At 42.6% G+C, this 17,798-nt stretch overlaps 2 protein-coding genes across 2 annotated transcripts; both read left to right on the top strand.

Annotated features, from left to right (window-relative positions):
- Positions 1-5,774: 5,774 nt before the first annotated feature.
- On the top strand, positions 5,775-9,837 carry MAGOH (mago homolog, exon junction complex subunit; the record flags this gene model as incomplete). Its single annotated transcript, XM_084243182.1, has 5 exons — positions 5,775-5,862; positions 7,606-7,664; positions 8,705-8,815; positions 9,252-9,334; positions 9,738-9,837. 5 exons carry the CDS (start codon positions 5,775-5,777, stop codon positions 9,835-9,837), a joined length of 441 nt encoding a protein of 146 aa, XP_084099308.1.
- Positions 9,838-10,799: 962 nt separating this feature from the next.
- CZIB (CXXC motif containing zinc binding protein) lies at positions 10,800-16,923 on the top strand (the record flags this gene model as incomplete). Its single annotated transcript, XM_084242311.1, has 9 exons — positions 10,800-10,868; positions 11,524-11,594; positions 11,757-11,865; positions 12,803-12,859; positions 13,192-13,273; positions 13,481-13,512; positions 14,973-15,050; positions 15,664-15,729; positions 16,598-16,923. The coding sequence occupies 9 exons, from the start codon at positions 10,800-10,802 to the stop codon at positions 16,673-16,675; spliced, it is 642 nt and encodes a 213-aa protein (XP_084098437.1). The 3' UTR covers positions 16,676-16,923.
- Positions 16,924-17,798: the final 875 nt, after the last annotated feature.

Here is a 17,798-nt window from a genome sequence, read left to right as displayed (position 1 = left end):
CATTTTAAAACTATATTTACAGAGGGTATTTGGTTTGGGGGGGATTTTTTAGGTTTTGGAGGTTTTTTTGGTAAATAAAATGATTATGCTTTGTGGATATCCATCAACATAAGTAAAAAAAAAGAAAAAAAAACACTTCAACTTTCAACTTCCTCCCCCATTTAGATTATTTATTAACATATTTTAAAAATAAGATTAGTTCTATAAATAATTTAGAGACATGAGAGTATTTATTTTTGGTATGATTGGCCCACCATGCAGACTCAGTGCATTTAGTTTATGTGTGTATGTGTGTGAGAGAAAATTCTGTAGAGAAGAGGCGCACCTGTTACTGTTGTTCAAATGCATAAAGAAAAATATATTTTAAAACAGTCCAAAAGAGGGTTATCTGTAGTGTCTGAGAAGCCTTCGGAAATTAGGCTCAGAAAACAGATAACCTGGTTTGTTCAAACACGTAGTGGAAGAGGCCAATCTTTCCCACCTCTGGCTATTCCTGGGACCCAATCAATCAAGAAAAGCCCTTCCACTCACCCATGGCTGCTGTGACTCCCACATGGGCATACTCTTCTGTGCCTAAGGCCAGTGCACAGATTTGACACAGTGCCAGTTTTCATGAACTCAGATGAAGACTATTGCCTGAACCTCAGCTACCCCTTATTTTAAGGTTCAGCTATTTGAAAAACTATTTCAATATCCTTTAGGACACTTGGGTTGAATTCAGTTAAGTTTCCTCTAAGGAATGCTAAACATCCTTACTTACAGAGAGCTAAGTGGAGTGGTTCTAGAACAGCCCAAGTTTAATCTAGGGACTGGCTCAGGCACTGAACCTCTGAGATATACTATGGATGAGGATAAGGACAGTGGAATAGGTTTTGTTACATCTCTATTTCTCCCTTCTTCATATTCTCTACCATTTCCTTTAGGTGGGAGAACATTTCAAAGTAATAAATAGGCTTGTTACCATCATGTGTTCATGTAGATGAAACTCATTTTTGGTTTAAGTCAGAAAAAGTGGCCAAACCTAAAGTCATATCTGATGGGGAAAATGGCATACGCAATATTATAGTATATTGACTATATATGTTCACACAGGGATTTGGTTGACTGCTTTGTAAATAAAAGGAAAAACTCTGGGTATATATACAGGTTTTTTTTTTTTTCCCCCCATTATGGACACTGGGCCTTGTGAGACAGGGACAAGTGCCCTTTTCTCTTTGTGGGATCTGCCACTGGAAACCATTGTAATCTTACAGTCCCAGAAAGAATTAGTCCCCACTGGCTCTCTGTGAAGGTGTGGTGTTTCCTTAACTCTGCTGTTCTGTCATTTCACTGCTTCTGGACAAGCAGGGACAAGGTGTGACAGAGAAGTGTTTGACTTAAGTAGGAACAGAAGACACAGCTAACCTTAATCTATCTGGAATTTGACAAATTTATGCAGATTCATCCCCCACTTTCCCACTCTCTGCTGCCCCCTCAATGAAGCGTGGATGACTTACCAGCTTGCTACCCCTTGAGTTTCCAGACAGACATTCTGGTGTTCTCTCACCCTGTTCCTAGGACCTTCCTCTGCATCACTCCTGGTCTCCTTACCTCCAAGAAAACAACTGTATTCTGGAGCCTGGGCACTGTGCTTTATAAAAACAAGCAATTTCTTCATGATAAGCATGTGTTGATAGTCCTGAAACATTCACTAAGAGGGTAAATGCTATTGACCTAGAATGATCAATACCAAACAGAATTTCAAGAACAGATGGCCAACTCCTGTGGAGCTCAATCACTACTATTCTTTCAAGAATGGAAAGTAAAACTATTTTTGGCTGAAGAAAAATGATGAATGTGGAAAATGTTGAAATTTACACGAAACAAGCAACTTTTTCTGTAACCTGTCTCCAAAGAAATAGAATTTCCTGGGGAAATGAAATGATAACCATGACTAATGCAGTTTCTAAACTTTCAGTCAGATCCTGGTCTTCACCAGAAAAAAACAATGAATGGGGTCAAGATAATTCAGCTGAGAGCTCAAAATGATGATGAAACAACTTTCTCAGCAACATCCATGTTTTCTGAATATGCTACAATTGCAGTTTGAAAGAGGCAGCTTTGGAAGAAACCTGCAAAAAAAAAATATGAGATATTCTCGTGTTGGATGAAATCTAAGGCATCAGGTCCATCCTCTCCCTTAGTGTAGGAGGCATTTAAGCCTCATTTGGAGGGGTGGTTGCATTTCTGTCACCTTTCACTCCTGTGCCATCATGTATCCATAACCAGTAACAAATCCAGAGCTACTGGCCTGAAAAGCTGGAAGGAAGTTTAGACAGAGTTCCCGGAGGGCAGAAAGTTCATTTATCAGATTTTTTCCCTCTACATAAAAGGAACTGGCCCCAGTCCTTTTCTTCCCTTTCCTTTACCAAGAGATGACTTTGGGCTGCCTGAACATTGTACCAAACCTGCTACCTATTTTATGGCCTATCTTTCCAGGGGACTTACGAAGGCACTGGCAGAAAGGCCTTTCAGAAACAGGGAAAACTAAAATTTTATTTATTTATTCTTGATAGCATGATTATTTATAAAGCAGATTAAAGTAACTTGTAACCTCAGAATGAGATCGGATTTAAATTTATGGCAATAAATCAATCCCTCCAATTCTCTCTTGGTGACTGCAATATATTATTTCACTGAAACCACTCACTAGGTGCCAGCTTAGTGTCAGGCACTATCGATTAAGCTTTGTTTGTCCTAATGGAGCTCACAGTAGCAGTAGAGGAAAACAGGTGAATACAAAAAAGAAATAGATTTTTTTTTAGTGTACTGTTAGGGCACAATGGTGAAAAGGCTAATTACCCAAGTAGATGAGAGATGTGGTCAAGAAAGACAACACAGAAGTGACCTTAAAAATCAAGTAGGGGTACCCAGGCTGCTTCAGGCAGAGGAGACCATGAGTTCACACAGAGGCATGAAACAACATGGAGACTTTAAAGAACTGCGTGCAATTCATTATAACAAACAGAAAGTACAAGAGGGACTAGCAAGAAATAAGGCTGCATGAAAAGACAGGTTCAGTGTAAGCACTTTATAGATTACTTCTTTTTAATTTCTGGTTCAATTACGCAAATATTTCTTCTGTACAGGCACCAAGTGCATCATGAAAAATTCATCAAAATGCCAGCACTTTGCAAATGTGCCAGTCTTCAGCCTTAAGTTTTCCAGTGGCCAAAGGGAAATAGTGACTGCTTTTCATGTATTTGAATTTTAAGTTTCTTGATATGATCAATGAAAGCAGATATAAGTACAACAGGATTTTCAGAGAAGCATTCCATGTTGTCAAGAGTCTCTTAGGATTTTCTCAACGGTGAGGGCAAAGACTGGAAAGTTCTAAGATATGGAATCTGGAAAAAGAACCCCACGTGCTGTCTAGTCAGGCAATGTTGGGAATGGAGAGAGGGCACAGGAATGTGGGTCATCCCACCCTGCTCCTTGATTTCAGCCTTACATTCATCATGTCATAGAATATAAATGAGTTAGCAGTTAAATATTTCAGAACAAATAATTGCCATTCCTATCAATGCATGAAAATTAGAGTATCAGAGTCTTCTCACAATGTACTTTTAGGGTACTGGGATTTTCCAGGATATACAGAATTTAGGAGGTGGAGGAATGACAGCTTCAAATTTTCAGTTAATATAAAAAATCAGAAAGCTCTGTTCTTTCAAGCTATGCACCATGTGCATAATCAACCATTAAAAACCCTCCGCAGTTGCAAACACTTTGTGCTATAAAAAAGTAATTTTTAAAAAGCCACCTGTATATATATATATATATATACACACACATATATATTTAAAGACAGGAAGGTTTTGATACTTTTTTTACAAAAACTACAAGAGAAAACATATGTACAAACCATATGTTTTAAAATAACATTTTGTTCTATACAAGCTGTTGTTAACTTGGGGTGAAGTTCTGGTTTGCAAACTCCACCACATTGTACCCAAATGAATTTTCCATTTGTCTCCCCTGCCTTACCCCCAAATTACCATATTTGATGTAACAGGCATGTTGGGTCACACTAGCCATTTCTGCTCTTTTTGTCTTCCCATTCTGAGTTCCATTAGTTCTGTACTCTGCCCTCTGCAGTCTGGTTTCTTCCAGAGGCAAAGGGATTGAGGGTGGTATGCTGCATCCCATTACAGTAATGACATCATCTTGGTGAACTAAAAACCAAATGTGAACATTTGTAAAATCAGTGCACTGTTTCTAGAGAGATTAAATTCATTTTTTAAAATCTGAAAGTATGTTTTATTGTGATGCTTTAACAAAGGGAGAGGTGAACGATGTTGATTGAGCCCCTAACGTGTACCAGATACTCTGCTTGAATTATTTGTCTTCAATTACAATTCCATGAAAAAAATACCATCAATATTATTCCTATTTTATAGATGAAGAAATGGGTGAAGTAGTTGCCCAAAGTCATATAGTTGTGTTTAGTGTCCCCAAAGTACCTGTAGTACACTTGGCCTAGATTTCTCTTCTCTGCCTCTTCATTCTGCTAAGGCCTGTTTGTCCCTGATTAAGTACTCCATTTAGGAGCACTCCTCCAGAAAGTCTTCTCTCAGACTGGGTTAAATAACTGTGCTTTCAGAAAAAATTTTGCCAACTTGTATCAGACCACCGCCTGCTCTGCCTCTCACTCCCATGCCACCAAGGACCTCCTCTAGTACAGATCCTATCAATACTTTTAGTTCTTAATCTTCCTTGACCATGACGTAGTATTTCACGAGTATGTACTGATCCAATCTGCTACATTATAGCCAGAATGATCTTTCTAGAACAAACAGGTCATACTACCAACCCCTTTTTTCTGCTTAAAACACTTCATCTGTTTCCCTTTTTTAAAATCCAAGTACCTTTGGGTTTTAGCCCAAACACCTTACTATGGCTTATACGGTCCTCGGTTTTTTCCTTCTGCCCCTTTAACCTCACTGCTAGAGTAACAGCCACACAATTCTTGGGCCTGTCTGGAATATTTGCTTCTAGAAGACTCCTCTGAGACCTCTAAACTGGATTAGGAGCCACCCTGTGTGTTTCTATGCTATTCGGTGCTTCACCTATTTGTAACCTTTATCCCTACATTAAAAATGGTTGCATGCAGGCACGTCCTGATGCATGCACACCCCATGCTCTTTCAGCACTGCCCTGTTGCCTCATACCCAAAACCTACATCACTTACGGCCTGCTTGTTATTAAGTAGGGTGCCCTTTAAATTTCTCAGCACTTTTGTTATTTGCCACATTTGCTGATGCCCTGAGTCACCAGCACAATAAAGTTTTATAATTTTTGTCTCGAAAACTAACCTGATATTTCTTATATTGCATACTTAACACCAATTCACCTCAACATTGTGGTGAGGATTCAAACAAGCACCCACCTAGGGCTCTGCCTAGGAGGTGATATTAGGTGCTTAATACCCAAAGGTTCCCTTCTCTTTTTTATAAAATTCCCTTGTTGCCAGCCCAGAGGCCTTCGGACAGCTTTCTGCCTTAAGCCTAAGGAGAAACGGTGGGGCGGAGAACCCACACCGACCCCGCCTCTGGGTGAAGGCGTCATTTCCACCGGAAGAAGCCTGGTCCCCACGCCCGGGAGCGTGAGAGGGGACGCCGCTCCAGGACGTCACCTTGACGTCACTTCCGCGCGCCGCTCATACGTCAGTGTTGGGCGCGTACAACGGTGGTGTGGTTTGATTTTTAAAGTTGGGGCTTAGTGATCTGTTGTGAGCCATGGAGAGTGACTTTTACCTGCGTTACTACGTGGGTCACAAAGGCAAGTTTGGTCACGAGTTCCTGGAATTTGAGTTTCGACCCGACGGTAAGAGCGGCCTCTAGTTCCTCGGATGAGTGCGCTAGATTTGGGGGCGGGTGAGTGGGGAGGCCCGGGGTCCGCAGAGTGCGGGGAACTAGGGGAGAGAGACCTGTGCCAGGCGAATCTGAAAGAAACGCTGCTGTGTCAGCCTCACTGGCTCTTTATATCCATGTGCAGGACTTAACGTTTAGTGGCATTTTTGTCCAGAATGCTTTCATTCAATAAACATTGATGAAGGCCCACTTTGTGCCAGGCTGTGTGCCACAATCTGAAATACAGAAGTGAGACTAGCTTCCTCTCTCACCCAACTTGTATTCTAGGGGTAGGAGATCATTTGAAAGATCTTCCAGGTAGTAATGAATAGTCAGAAAATAAAGCAAAATGATGAAATAATCGTTAGTAGGCTACTTTTAGATAAGGTTACCTTTGGCGAGCTCTCTGGAGAGGGGATATTTGAACAGAACTGAAAAGGAGCCAGCATTATGAAGCCCAGGAGGAAGCGCATTCTAGACAGAGTAACAAGTGCCAACGCCATAGGAGAAGAACGAGGTAGGTAGGTTTCAAGTGCATAGTCTGGCTGGAGAGTAGTGACCTCTGGAAAGACAAGTGAATGATGACAGATAAGAAGGTAGAGTGAGATGATAAGTAGTCACACCATGCAGGTCTTTATAGGTTCTTATTGGTAAAGAATTTGGGTCTATTTAAGTGCGGGAGGAAGCAATTAAAGTTTTAAGCAGAGATGTGATCTGTTCTTGAAAAAGTATTCTAATTATGGAGAGTAGAATGGGCAAGAGTAGAGGAAATGGAGCTACTTTTTAGGACACCGTTGCAGTTGTCAAAGTAGAAATGAAGTTGGTTGGGACGAGGGTGATAGTTAAAGTGGCAAGGGTTTAGGACACTACTGGAGATAGAGCCAACAATTTTGCTGATTGGTAGGATTGGAGGAGGAGCATTGTAGTGAATTTAAAAGATGAATCAAAGATGGCAGCAAGTGCCCACTAAATAGGGGCACAGAGATGAATCTGACACACCACAATTGTGAGTGGGACAGATTATAATGACAGGACAATGTATTGGGTCTTGAAGTAGAAAGAAATAGAAGGAACTCAGGTAGCAGAAGTACCTAATCTAGCCTGAGGGTCAGAGAAGGCTTCCTGAATAAAAGGACTTGGAGAAAGGGGGCATGAGTCTTCAGTCATGGTTATGCAGATGAGAACCACGAAGGCATTTGGACAGCATCAGTTGCAAAAAAAAAAAAAAATGGAATATTTCAGGCAAAAACCAAGCAGTTTAATTAACTCCAGCCATGTGAGAGGAAAACTGCAGGGTCGTATGATAATATATGCAAAGAGCATTTTACAATTTTGAGCCTTAGGAAATCTTGTGTGTAGGCAAGTTATCAATTACTGAGGACAGAGTTATCAATTACTGAGGACAGAGTTATCAGCTGAGGACAGAGTTACAAAAGAACCTGTCTGTGTTCTTTTATCACACCAGGGCTTTTGCAGGACCTGTAATTCAGTATCAACTGTATTTTGACTGTCAGGCTATTTAATAGCCTAAAGTGAGGAACCAAAAAAACTAGTATTATTGAAATATCACCAGTGTAAATAGTAAATCTGGTAGGAAGTTTGCAGGGAAAGTTAGGATACATTTTAAGCAATAGCTGACAGTCACAGTCTTGGTAGGCTAATGATGCTATATTCATATTTTTATTGTACCTTGAAATTTGTTTTTTGTCCCTCACAGGGAAATTGAGGTATGCCAACAACAGCAATTACAAAAATGACGTCATGATTAGAAAAGAGGTAATGGACCTTCTGAGAACCTTTCATTTACTGCACTTTAGCCATTTGTCCTGTAGTGGTTTTGTTCTTTCTGAGAGTAGTATTAAAAGAATAAGGAAGTATACACATTTATCTGTAGGCAACTTCTAAAGTTTTTCTCAAAGCTATTTTTAGCTTATATTTTCTTTTATAGTGTTCAGTACATTACTGGTAATCATTTGAAGTCTTTCAGGTCTTGGTTTGAACTTGTGAGTTTGGTTAGATTCCCTGGCTGAACTTGATAAGTCTCAGTTTCTTCATATGCAAAAAAGGGAAATAATAACACCCCCCCCCCATCAGTACTGTCATAGAGTTAAATACACTATACTTGGTATATCCCCTGGCACACAGCACTCAGTGGAACTGTCCATTTGTATTTGAATGGGAAAAGGTGCATAGAAAAGCAGTTAACATTATTGAATACGTGTTAACACTGTGTTCTTTACATACATTATCTAAATTTGTGTGACTGGTAGTATTACATACCATTTGCAATAAAAAATCAAAGGGCCAGACATTATGAGACCTGTTCAAAATTACCACCGCTAGTAAGAGCTAGAATGGGAATTCAGACTTAATGCCTGCCTCTGTCAAGTCCATGTACTCCATTTTTGACTACACCATTAAGAACGTGTCTTTTTCAAATGTGACCACTTTGTCACATTTGAAAATGTTATGACAATCAGTGTATTTTCATACTGCTTTATGTAATTAGTAACCAATTTTATGATTATCACATGTCAGCACCCTCCTATTTTCTTACATGGACTAGTATGCAAAATGTATTTTAAAGACATGTGTCTGCTCTTCAGAAGTATGTCATGTAATTCAGAATAACCAGGGTTACTTACAGACCTTTTGGATTCAGTGTGAATTAGGTATGAATGCAAGGAGAAGGTCCATGTGAACAGGATGTGCCAAGAAGCAGAAACAACTAGATGGGGAGCTGGGATCTTTCATTGCAAGTTGAGGCAGAACATTGCCTAACGATACAACTTAAATGCTGTTCAACTTGCTTTCAGGCTTATGTACATAAAAGTGTGATGGAGGAACTGAAGAGAATCATTGATGACAGTGAAATTACAAAAGAAGATGATGCTCTGTGGCCACCTCCTGACAGGGTGGGCCGGCAGGTGAGTGTTTTAGCAACTCTCTGTTAATGCAGAAATCTTACAAATCAGAGGTTTACTTCTCTGCAGACAATAGAATCCAATGTCTGTGTTTGTGAGAGAAATAGATGTATTCCCCAAACAAAGAAGATTACCAGCACCTTGGCCTAGGAAGCATTAATTCCACAGGGAGGAACAGAGAGAGCAAGTGGTTCTGCTGACCACTGAGCTTAGCCCTGAATTCTGTCTTGTGACCCAACCCACTCTAAGAGTATGAGTTACCAGTAAATTAATTAAATTGGTATTACTTCGTTTCCATTGTTCAACAGAGTTCAGTCCTGAGTGAATTGGTCTTGTTTAAGTGGCCATCTGTAGAAGAATTGTGTGATTTGACAGATGTGGGGTCTTTATGGTTGAAGAATCCTGTTTGGCTTGACTTAGTTCTTTTGTATGTTTCTAGGAGCTTGAAATTGTCATTGGAGATGAACACATCTCTTTCACAACATCAAAAATTGGTTCCCTTATTGATGTCAATCAATCCAAGTAAGTACATTATCCTTATATTCAGATCTGTCTGTTTTGGAGCATATTGATATGAACCCTTAAACCAAATTGATATCTAGTATTTTTTATCTCTTGTCTTTACATTTTAAAAACATAGGTTTTTTTAAAGCATAAAATATAATTGAGATCAACAATGTTATTTTAGTCAATTTTTTTTCATTTAATGTAAACATTTCCCCATTTAAAAAAACCCTTAACACTTTAAATTACCTATTTTTATATAGAGGACAGAGGCATTCCTTTTTTGGACTCTTAATTTCTTCCAAAGTTTTAATTTTGGTAATACTTTTATAAAGAACATCAGTGTGTATATAAATAATCTGGGTTATTTTTGCCAGTTTTTCTCAGCTTTTTAAACATTTTTTTCCCTCTTGCATTTTAGGGATCCAGAAGGCTTACGAGTATTTTATTATCTTGTCCAGGACCTGAAGTGTTTGGTCTTCAGTCTCATTGGATTACACTTCAAGATTAAGCCAATCTAAATTGAATATTGGTGTGGACACAAGGGGTGGGTGGGAGTAGCCGTTTTTCATTGCCATTATCAGGAAATTTTTGTGTATATCAGGGCAATATTTTTTTTATAAACTATAAATGATTATCTTTTAAAAATATGTGAAAAATGCAATTTTTACTATTTTTATAAACACCTGAACTTGTGAGCTCTTAGACCACTTTCTAAAACTTTAGCATCCTATGTGAAGTATTGCACCAAAAAATCTAATCAACTCTGGGTAGAGAATGGAGAAACAAGTTAAAAAATGTAACAGGAATCCAATCAACACTATCCAGAGGAAACGACATAAAATAAAGTAAATGGAGGTGCATCAGTAGATTTAAAGGAGATATAAGAGACACATAATTGATAATGTTTGGACACTATTTGGATCATGATTCAAAAAATGTAAAACTGACATTAATGAATTGTTAATTTATTAGGTATGAAATGATGTGGTTTTCCCCCCCTCAAGCTTTGTTGAGATACAGTTGAGATTGGGTTTGTTTTTTAAAATTATCTTTTATAGATAACCTGGAGCTATTTCAGTATGTGGGGAAATACTTTGGTTTAATACATTTTAAGGCATAAAATGCCTGGTCTCAGAAAAGTTGCCCAATAATCCATTTTAAAATCAGAATACCAACAGCCACTAAGAACTGAGACCTAGTTGGTACAGATAGAGTGGAAATGTGTTCAACAGGTTAGATCTGCAGGAACTTCTTACTGCTGAACTAGGGCAAACTGCTGGTTCAGCAGATGTGGGCACTGAAAGGAACTGGCCCCTGTAAAGCTTCATCAAATGCAGGGGAAGAGATTGGACAAAGCTCACATACCTCAGTAGGCCAGCTTGGAACAAGACTTCCAAGTCTTCTGACTCCTAGTTCTGGGGTCCCCCTCATCCCCCCCCAAAACACACTATCCTGCCTGCTTCAAAGATTAAAGGGCATCATGTTAGGTGCAGATCTGGGACCCGAGGTGGCAGGATTCCTGACTTCGTGCACCTTCTGCTACAGAAAGGTACTTGGGAAAATGAGGCAAGTTGGTAAAGAAGGCATCAAAAACCAAATTTTCGATGACAATTAAGACCCGGAAGGCTAAGGGAGCCTCAAGTGGGCTGTTCTTTGTAATAAAGCGCCAGTCTCAGACGTGCCCTGGACAAGAGGACTGATAAAACAAGGTTCGGCATGTATATTAGGATAAACCAGAATGGAGCCCAGACAAGAGCCGGCTGAAGAGGGGGATCTAGCCGCGAGGCCCACAAGGGTCTGTACACGGGCAACCCGCTGGAGGGGGCCTGGAAGCGGGTCTCCTGGGGGCAAAGAAGCACAACTTGAAGAAGAAAAAGGAGGCCCAAACTACTAAGCTGGCCCTGGGCAAGGGGGGCGGACCAGGTCCAAGACACCTCTGAAGGCAGGCAGAGTTGTGAAGGAGGAAAGAACTGAGGGGCAGGCGGAAGGCCTCGCCGGGGCTTCGGGCAGAGGCTGCCGAGTTGCCGCGGCACCCTCAGTCAATACCTGGAAATACTGCTTCCTGGAGGCCGGGTCCCGAGCGCCGGCTCCCTGCGGACTCGGGCACCGCCAAGGTTAGACACGTCCAGGCAGGCGGGCGCCGAGGGGGCGGGGGCGCGCGGAAGCCCCGCCCCTGCCGTCGCACGCCCGAGCCCCGCACGCAGGGTGCGCAGGCGGGCGCCGTTTACGACGGGCCGGAAAGTAGTGCCGCCGCCAGCGCCGGGCCGCTATGGGGGTGAGGCGTTGCGGGCCGCTGACGGGGCAGGGGCGGGGAGGCGGCGGGGCCCGGAGGGATCGGGGATGCGGCGCGCGCCGGGCGGGCGCGGGCGGGGGGGATCGCGTCGGGGGGGGCGGGGCCGGGCCTGGGGCGACGGCTGCGCAGGCGTGCTCGGTGCAGTCGCGCGGCCCCTCCCTCTCCGCAGAAGATCGCGCTGCAGCTCAAAGCCTCGCTGGAGAACGTCACCAAGCTCCGGCCTGTGGGCGAGGACTTCCGGTGGTACCTGAAGGTACGGGAGGAGGGGGAGCCGCGGAGACGCTTCCAGGTTGGGGATGGGGATGAAAGCTACTCCGTTCTCATCTCAGAATCGAATAGGCGCTTTCTGTCCATTAGTTTGGGAACTGTTTGACCATGAAATATTTTTTTTTTCCCTGGGTAGGCTTTTGTTTGTAAAGTTTATTGGTAATTTTAATTGACAGTTTTGAGATTCTTTTTGTAATTTTTCCCTCCGCTAACTATTCCATGGTATGTAAACAGCAGAAGCTGTTTACAAGATCACTTAAGTGATTTTGTGATTATTTAGTATGGAGAATAATTTCACTTGTTTTGATCAGGTTTTATCAATCACCCTAGTGGGGAGTTCTTAAGAGATCTGTCGCCTAGTAGTAGTTTGAGTCCTTTACTCTTCTAGATCTACTCTGCTTTCCTCCTAGCTTAAGTCCCAGCATCCTTCAGTTCCTGGCATAAGCCATATCTCTTTTCTGAGGCCTCTGACCTCCTTTATTTCCAAATAGGTTGAAGTTCCTGTGCCAGGGCTTATTTGAGGAATTGATGTTCTTTGCTTCAAAAAGCACAGAATCTATTGAAGGAGACAAAGAATAACAACAGAATGATAGGTCCTTTTTAGGGACCTAAGGAGCCTGTGAGAACACAGACGAAACTCCTAACCCAGCAGTGGGCATGGGGGGGAGGGAGTTGAGGCCATATTTGTAGGAGCCTTGAATTTCCTGCCAGACTGGGCAATTCTTAGAGGATGGGTTTGCCAGCAGGAGAAACCCTTTCCAGAGATAAATCTAGTTATATCCTTGGTGGGGCTGGTTCTAAGAATGAAGTGAGATCACCAAAAGCAAAGCATGCTAAGAGCCTGCCCCCCTTACACTGTTATAATCCTTCCCTCAGTATCTGGTCAGCTGAGCCAACTACTAATACTCTTTTTTGCCCTCAAGATGAAGTGTGGCAACTGTGGTGAGATCTCAGAGAAGTGGCAATACATTCGACTCATGGTAACTGCACCCCCCACCACCATACCCACACACATACATCAGGGCAGGGATGTGGTGAACTTACAGCCCTAATCTCTCTGGTCTTTGCACCCTGCCTTTTATGATTTAGGTAGGCAGGCACTAATGTGATCATTGGGGAATAACAGACATCTTTGGGGTGTGCGGCAGAGTTCAACTCTTCAAACCCTTTCCTCAGTCCCAAAAAAGCCTCTCTAGGCTTTCTCTCTCTCTAGGTCTGGGTCTCCAACTGGGGATACTAAGTTGTAGGACTGAGTGTCATCAGGACCCTTGCTTCTGATATGTGACTAGAGGGTCTGTTTATTCCTTGCCAGGACAGCGTGGCACTGAAGGGAGGCCGTGGCAGTGCCTCCATGGTCCAGAAGTGCAAGCTGTGTTCGAGGGAAAACTCCATTGGTAGGTGAGGTAATGAATGCTGAGGTCTGTCAGGCAGGCCCACAGCTTCCTGGTACCAGACCAGAAGCAGGCTTGTGTTACCTGTGGGTGGACCCAGACCTGAGGTGCCAAGCTTCTCCAGCAGACTCTTCCCTTTTGTCACATCTGAGCACCTGAGTAGGGCCAGGGTTCAGACTCAAGTCAACTTTGTCTTCTCTTATGTTTCAGAGATACTGAGCAGCACCATCAAATCATACAATGTAAGTTTCCCGCTGTAGTACCAGGCATGGTGGGATTAAATTTAATCTGGGAGCCAGGCGACCTGAGTTCTAGAATTATACCTGCATCAGAGTGACCTACCGTGGAGCAGTCCTTTGTGTACTTGTGCGACCATCCCCTCACTTGGCCCATTCACTCTATCAGTCATTGTTTACCACACTGAGTGCTTGGCAGGAAAATAAACTTGCAATGCCTTCTTCAAAAGTGCTGGCCTTTGAGACCTCAGGGGACCTTTGACCTGACCTAGTCACTCAGTTTCCATCACTGCAAGCACTTGCCTCGTCTCTCTCTTTGGGGACGAGTGACTTCTCTGAAATCATTGGTGAGACAATTATTTCTCTGTGTAATTGGTGAAGTACATGGTGCATCCCACCCTTGATATTGTCAATTAGATAGTTACACCTTACTGTGTAACAAATTGTCCATGTAGAAAAGAGAGAATGTATGCTTTGGGTCTGTTTGTTTGAAGGGCAGTTACTTGTGTTCATTTATTCCTTATTTGGTATTTTAAAAAAGTGTCTATGATTTGTGCCAAGTCCTCAGCTTCTTCCTGAAGTTAGATAAGTCATGTGAGAACTTACCCTCAAGTAAATCATAATCTAGTGGAAGAGACAGACCAACAAAGAAGCAAACCAGGGCTAACTGTTAGAGCAGTGCTTCATCTGTGCCAGGCACATGGTTGCTGTGCAGGAAATGACTTTAAAGTGAGGGCAGAATGGGAATGGCACGTGCGTGGATGGGACTTAGGTTCTCCCCCCAGAGTGAGGGAGGCATGAATTTCCTGCTACACCACCACCCTCAGAAAGGCCCCCTCCATGTGTAAATCCCATTTCCAAGGCTTTGTCAGCCCCCTGCCTTCACAGCATGGCAGATGGCTAGCAGAAGTCTAGCTAAGTGTACTGGGATTGTTTGGATGTTCTGTTTATGATACTGATAACCTCAGCTACCATTTATTGAGCATAGTTTCAGGTACTGTGCTGGGTACTATCCACATAGTTCAAACTTTCACAATAAACCTGGATATGCCTTTTCCTTAAAGTGTAACTAGCCAAGAAATGGAAGCCACAGTGAGAAAACCACTAGATTTGTAATTTGAAGTCCTCTTATCTTTTTCTACTATTCAATGACTCAGTCATTTGTGATACATATTCATTTGAGAAGCTAATAAAAAATATTAGTTCTTTTCCAATGAAAAACAGTAAGTAAATAAGTATATCTGGATATTTCAAATCTTCACTATAAACCTGGAGTATTTCCTCAGCTCCATATAACATTCTGAGGCCCGGAAGGGAAACAAGGCAGAGTTTTGTCTGAGCTCATATCATGGGTTCTGCAGTACCCATGTCCAAGTCTCATGGGGAGCAGGTGCCCAAAAAACAGGCTTCTTCCAGATGGGGATGAGCTGATGGGAGCGGCTTGTCTCAACATAATTCCTTTCTAGGCTGAAGACAATGAGAAGTTCAAGACAATTGTAGAGTTTGAGTGTCGGGGACTCGAACCAGTTGATTTCCAGCCCCAGGTGCGTATGTTCCTAGGAACTTTTATCTTTGGGGAGGGCATGTAGGAAGTGATAGCAGAACTTTACTTCCTACAGGGACCATGGACTACAAATTCTCCTTTGTAACAGTAACAATAATTCTTTATAAAACCCCTCTTATACCTATGATTCAGATGAACAAAGAATTACAGGGATTTTGCAGCTTGCCAGTTAGTAAGCAATGTAGCTATAACTTGAACTCAGGTCTATCTGGCTCCAGAGCTGGTGCTCATCCTACTTTATTTGTGTAGTGTTTTCATCTCACAACATTATCTGTGAGGTACGCAGAGGGGGCAGTATTGTCATCTCATTTCCATATAAGAAAACTAAGGTCCAAGAAGGAAAATGACAATGCCTTGGTCATTCAGAAAGTCAAGAGTGTAAGGGTTTATCTCAACCTGCTTTATGGTCCCGGGCTCTAATATGAAGGAACCACTTTGGTCTGGGGAAGCTGCCAGGCCCTGAAGTTATTCCAGAACAGCCGCCTACACTGCACATCTGTCCTCTCATCCCAGGTATAAAAGAGCTAGTTCCCTATCCAGGTCTCCCGTGCATTCTTCCCCCCACACTAACTACTGTCTTCCTGTCACCTCAGGCTGGGTTTGCTGCTGAGGGTCTGGAATCCGGTACAGTCTTCAGTGACATTAATCTGCAGGAAAAGGTATGGGACTTGGGGGCCTTGTGGGGTGATGTAGGGCACCTGGTGGGAATTACCTTTTTAGTGAACAAGGATCATCAATGAAAGGCTGACTGTATTTTTGTACTTTCAGTGTTTTAGATGGCCCTGAGTTTGGTACAGAAGTGCCATCTATTTTTGCACATGCAAGACGGCTGGGCTGGGGCTTAGGAAGAAAACACGTTAGATAAGCTTGGTTTAACCCTGGGTTAGAGCACTGTTGGCTGTAACTTCAACCGTAATGGCCAGCAATATTAGTACTAAAAAAGGCTATGTCTTAAAACAAATTAGCTTTAAAAAAAATGTATATCTTAAACATACACAGAACCAGACTATATATTGGTCAGTTAAGAAAATGTGACTAGATGCTAACAAGAACCTAACTCTATGTTTCCCCTGGTAGCAGTGCTTCTGTCCTTGCTAATGCACTGCGTGAAAAAGTCATGCTACTGCCTTGCAGATAGAGAACCTTGTGGTCAGTTCTCAGGAAAAAACAAAACTTCATTCAGTTTGCATTGCTCCTAATAAAATAGTAATTGGTGTTTCCTGGGCTCGTATATATGCTAACCCGAGGCTAAGTACTTTTATACACATTACCTTGTTTGAGTCTTTCAACATTCGATAGGAAATCTATTATTGTGCCTTTCTATAGAGGACTGAAGAACTGGGGCTCTTGGAAGTTAAACAGTTTGCCCAAAATCAAACAGCTGGCAATGCTGGAATTCAAGTCTGAGTACCCTGGCTCTTCTGGGTCATACATACTCATAAATATAGACTTTTAAATCCCAGTTCTCACCCTTCAACACTGTCACAGGCTGCCATGTGAGGCTAACATTGCTATTTTACTTTACAGGACTGGACTGATTATGATGAAAAGACTCAGGCGTCTGTGGGAATCTATGAGGTCACCCACCAGTTTGTGAAGTGCTGAACCGTCTTCCTGCACATCTGTCTCTAGGAACTGAGAAGGGACATGTTCCAAGCAAAAGAGCCCACTGACTCTAGTTCCTACATCCCTTGTCTCTTGGCAACTATCCCAGCCCTCACAACTTGCATGCTGGGCTCTGTCACAGCTTCCCAAGCCCCATCAATAAAGCCCATTTGTGTAGCACTGATGCCTGAAGGCAGTATCAGTGGCCATATCCTCCACAAATAAGAATTCAGGTTTGCTTCCTGGCGTCCTACACTATTAAAAATCTTATGTTTGATCCAATTTGTAAAATATGGAGGAGTCTACAGCTTCTAAGGGCTTTCCAGCTTTGGGGGAGCAGGCAGTCATAAATCCAGAGTTGTCAACCCAAGGTGTCAAGGCCATTGGTGCAAAAGGCAGCTGAGCCTGTGGAATGATGCCACGAGCCTGGTAGTCTTGGGCCAAACACTGCATTGACCAGAGCTTGGCTTTCAAGTAAACTCGGGCATCTCTCTTAGTTGGTGTCACCTTATATTCCAGGACTAAAACAGATTTTAAAGGTCAAGCAGTCTGGTTCTGGTGTGAATCTGCTACAGAACTGCCTAATGATCATGAGGATACTGCTCACTTGCTGTGATCAGCACCCTCTCCCGCCAGGGGAGTCAATATAAAGTGCTCCAGTTTGCTAGGTTACCTTCTTGGCTCCCTGTAGTAACTCCTGGTCCTGGTTTGTCCCCTGTAGCCACACTTCTTGTGTTCTGCTTCCAAACAGCTCATGGAGACAACAGTTTGGATCCCTAGCCAGAGATGTTCACTGCACAGTTAGGACATGAGGGCATATGCATGCCTTCACACTGGTGAATCCACCATTTGGAAACCTGTTACAAGATTTTCTGTAATGTTCTGCTGAATCTGGAATTGTTTGGAAGTAAAAATATCTTCACTTTCTGAGTGGTCCACTAGAAAAGGATCTTCCTAGTGGCTGGTTGCAGGGCATTAGAAAGGGGAACCTCAGATTTTGGGGAAAGCTGGCATGACTAAGCGTGGTGAAGTACCTACCTTGTCACCTCTACAGTCTGATGGCCACATTGTACTTCCTCTATGTCCCCCGTGTTCCTGGCCCCTGCACCTGTCAGAGCACAGC

This window comes from Talpa europaea (assembly GCF_964194135.1).
Source record: "Talpa europaea genome assembly, chromosome: 9".
NCBI classification, from domain to species: domain Eukaryota; kingdom Metazoa; phylum Chordata; class Mammalia; order Eulipotyphla; family Talpidae; genus Talpa; species Talpa europaea.
Note: the sequence above shows the minus strand (reverse complement) of the source record. Positions and strands in the feature narration are given on the sequence as shown.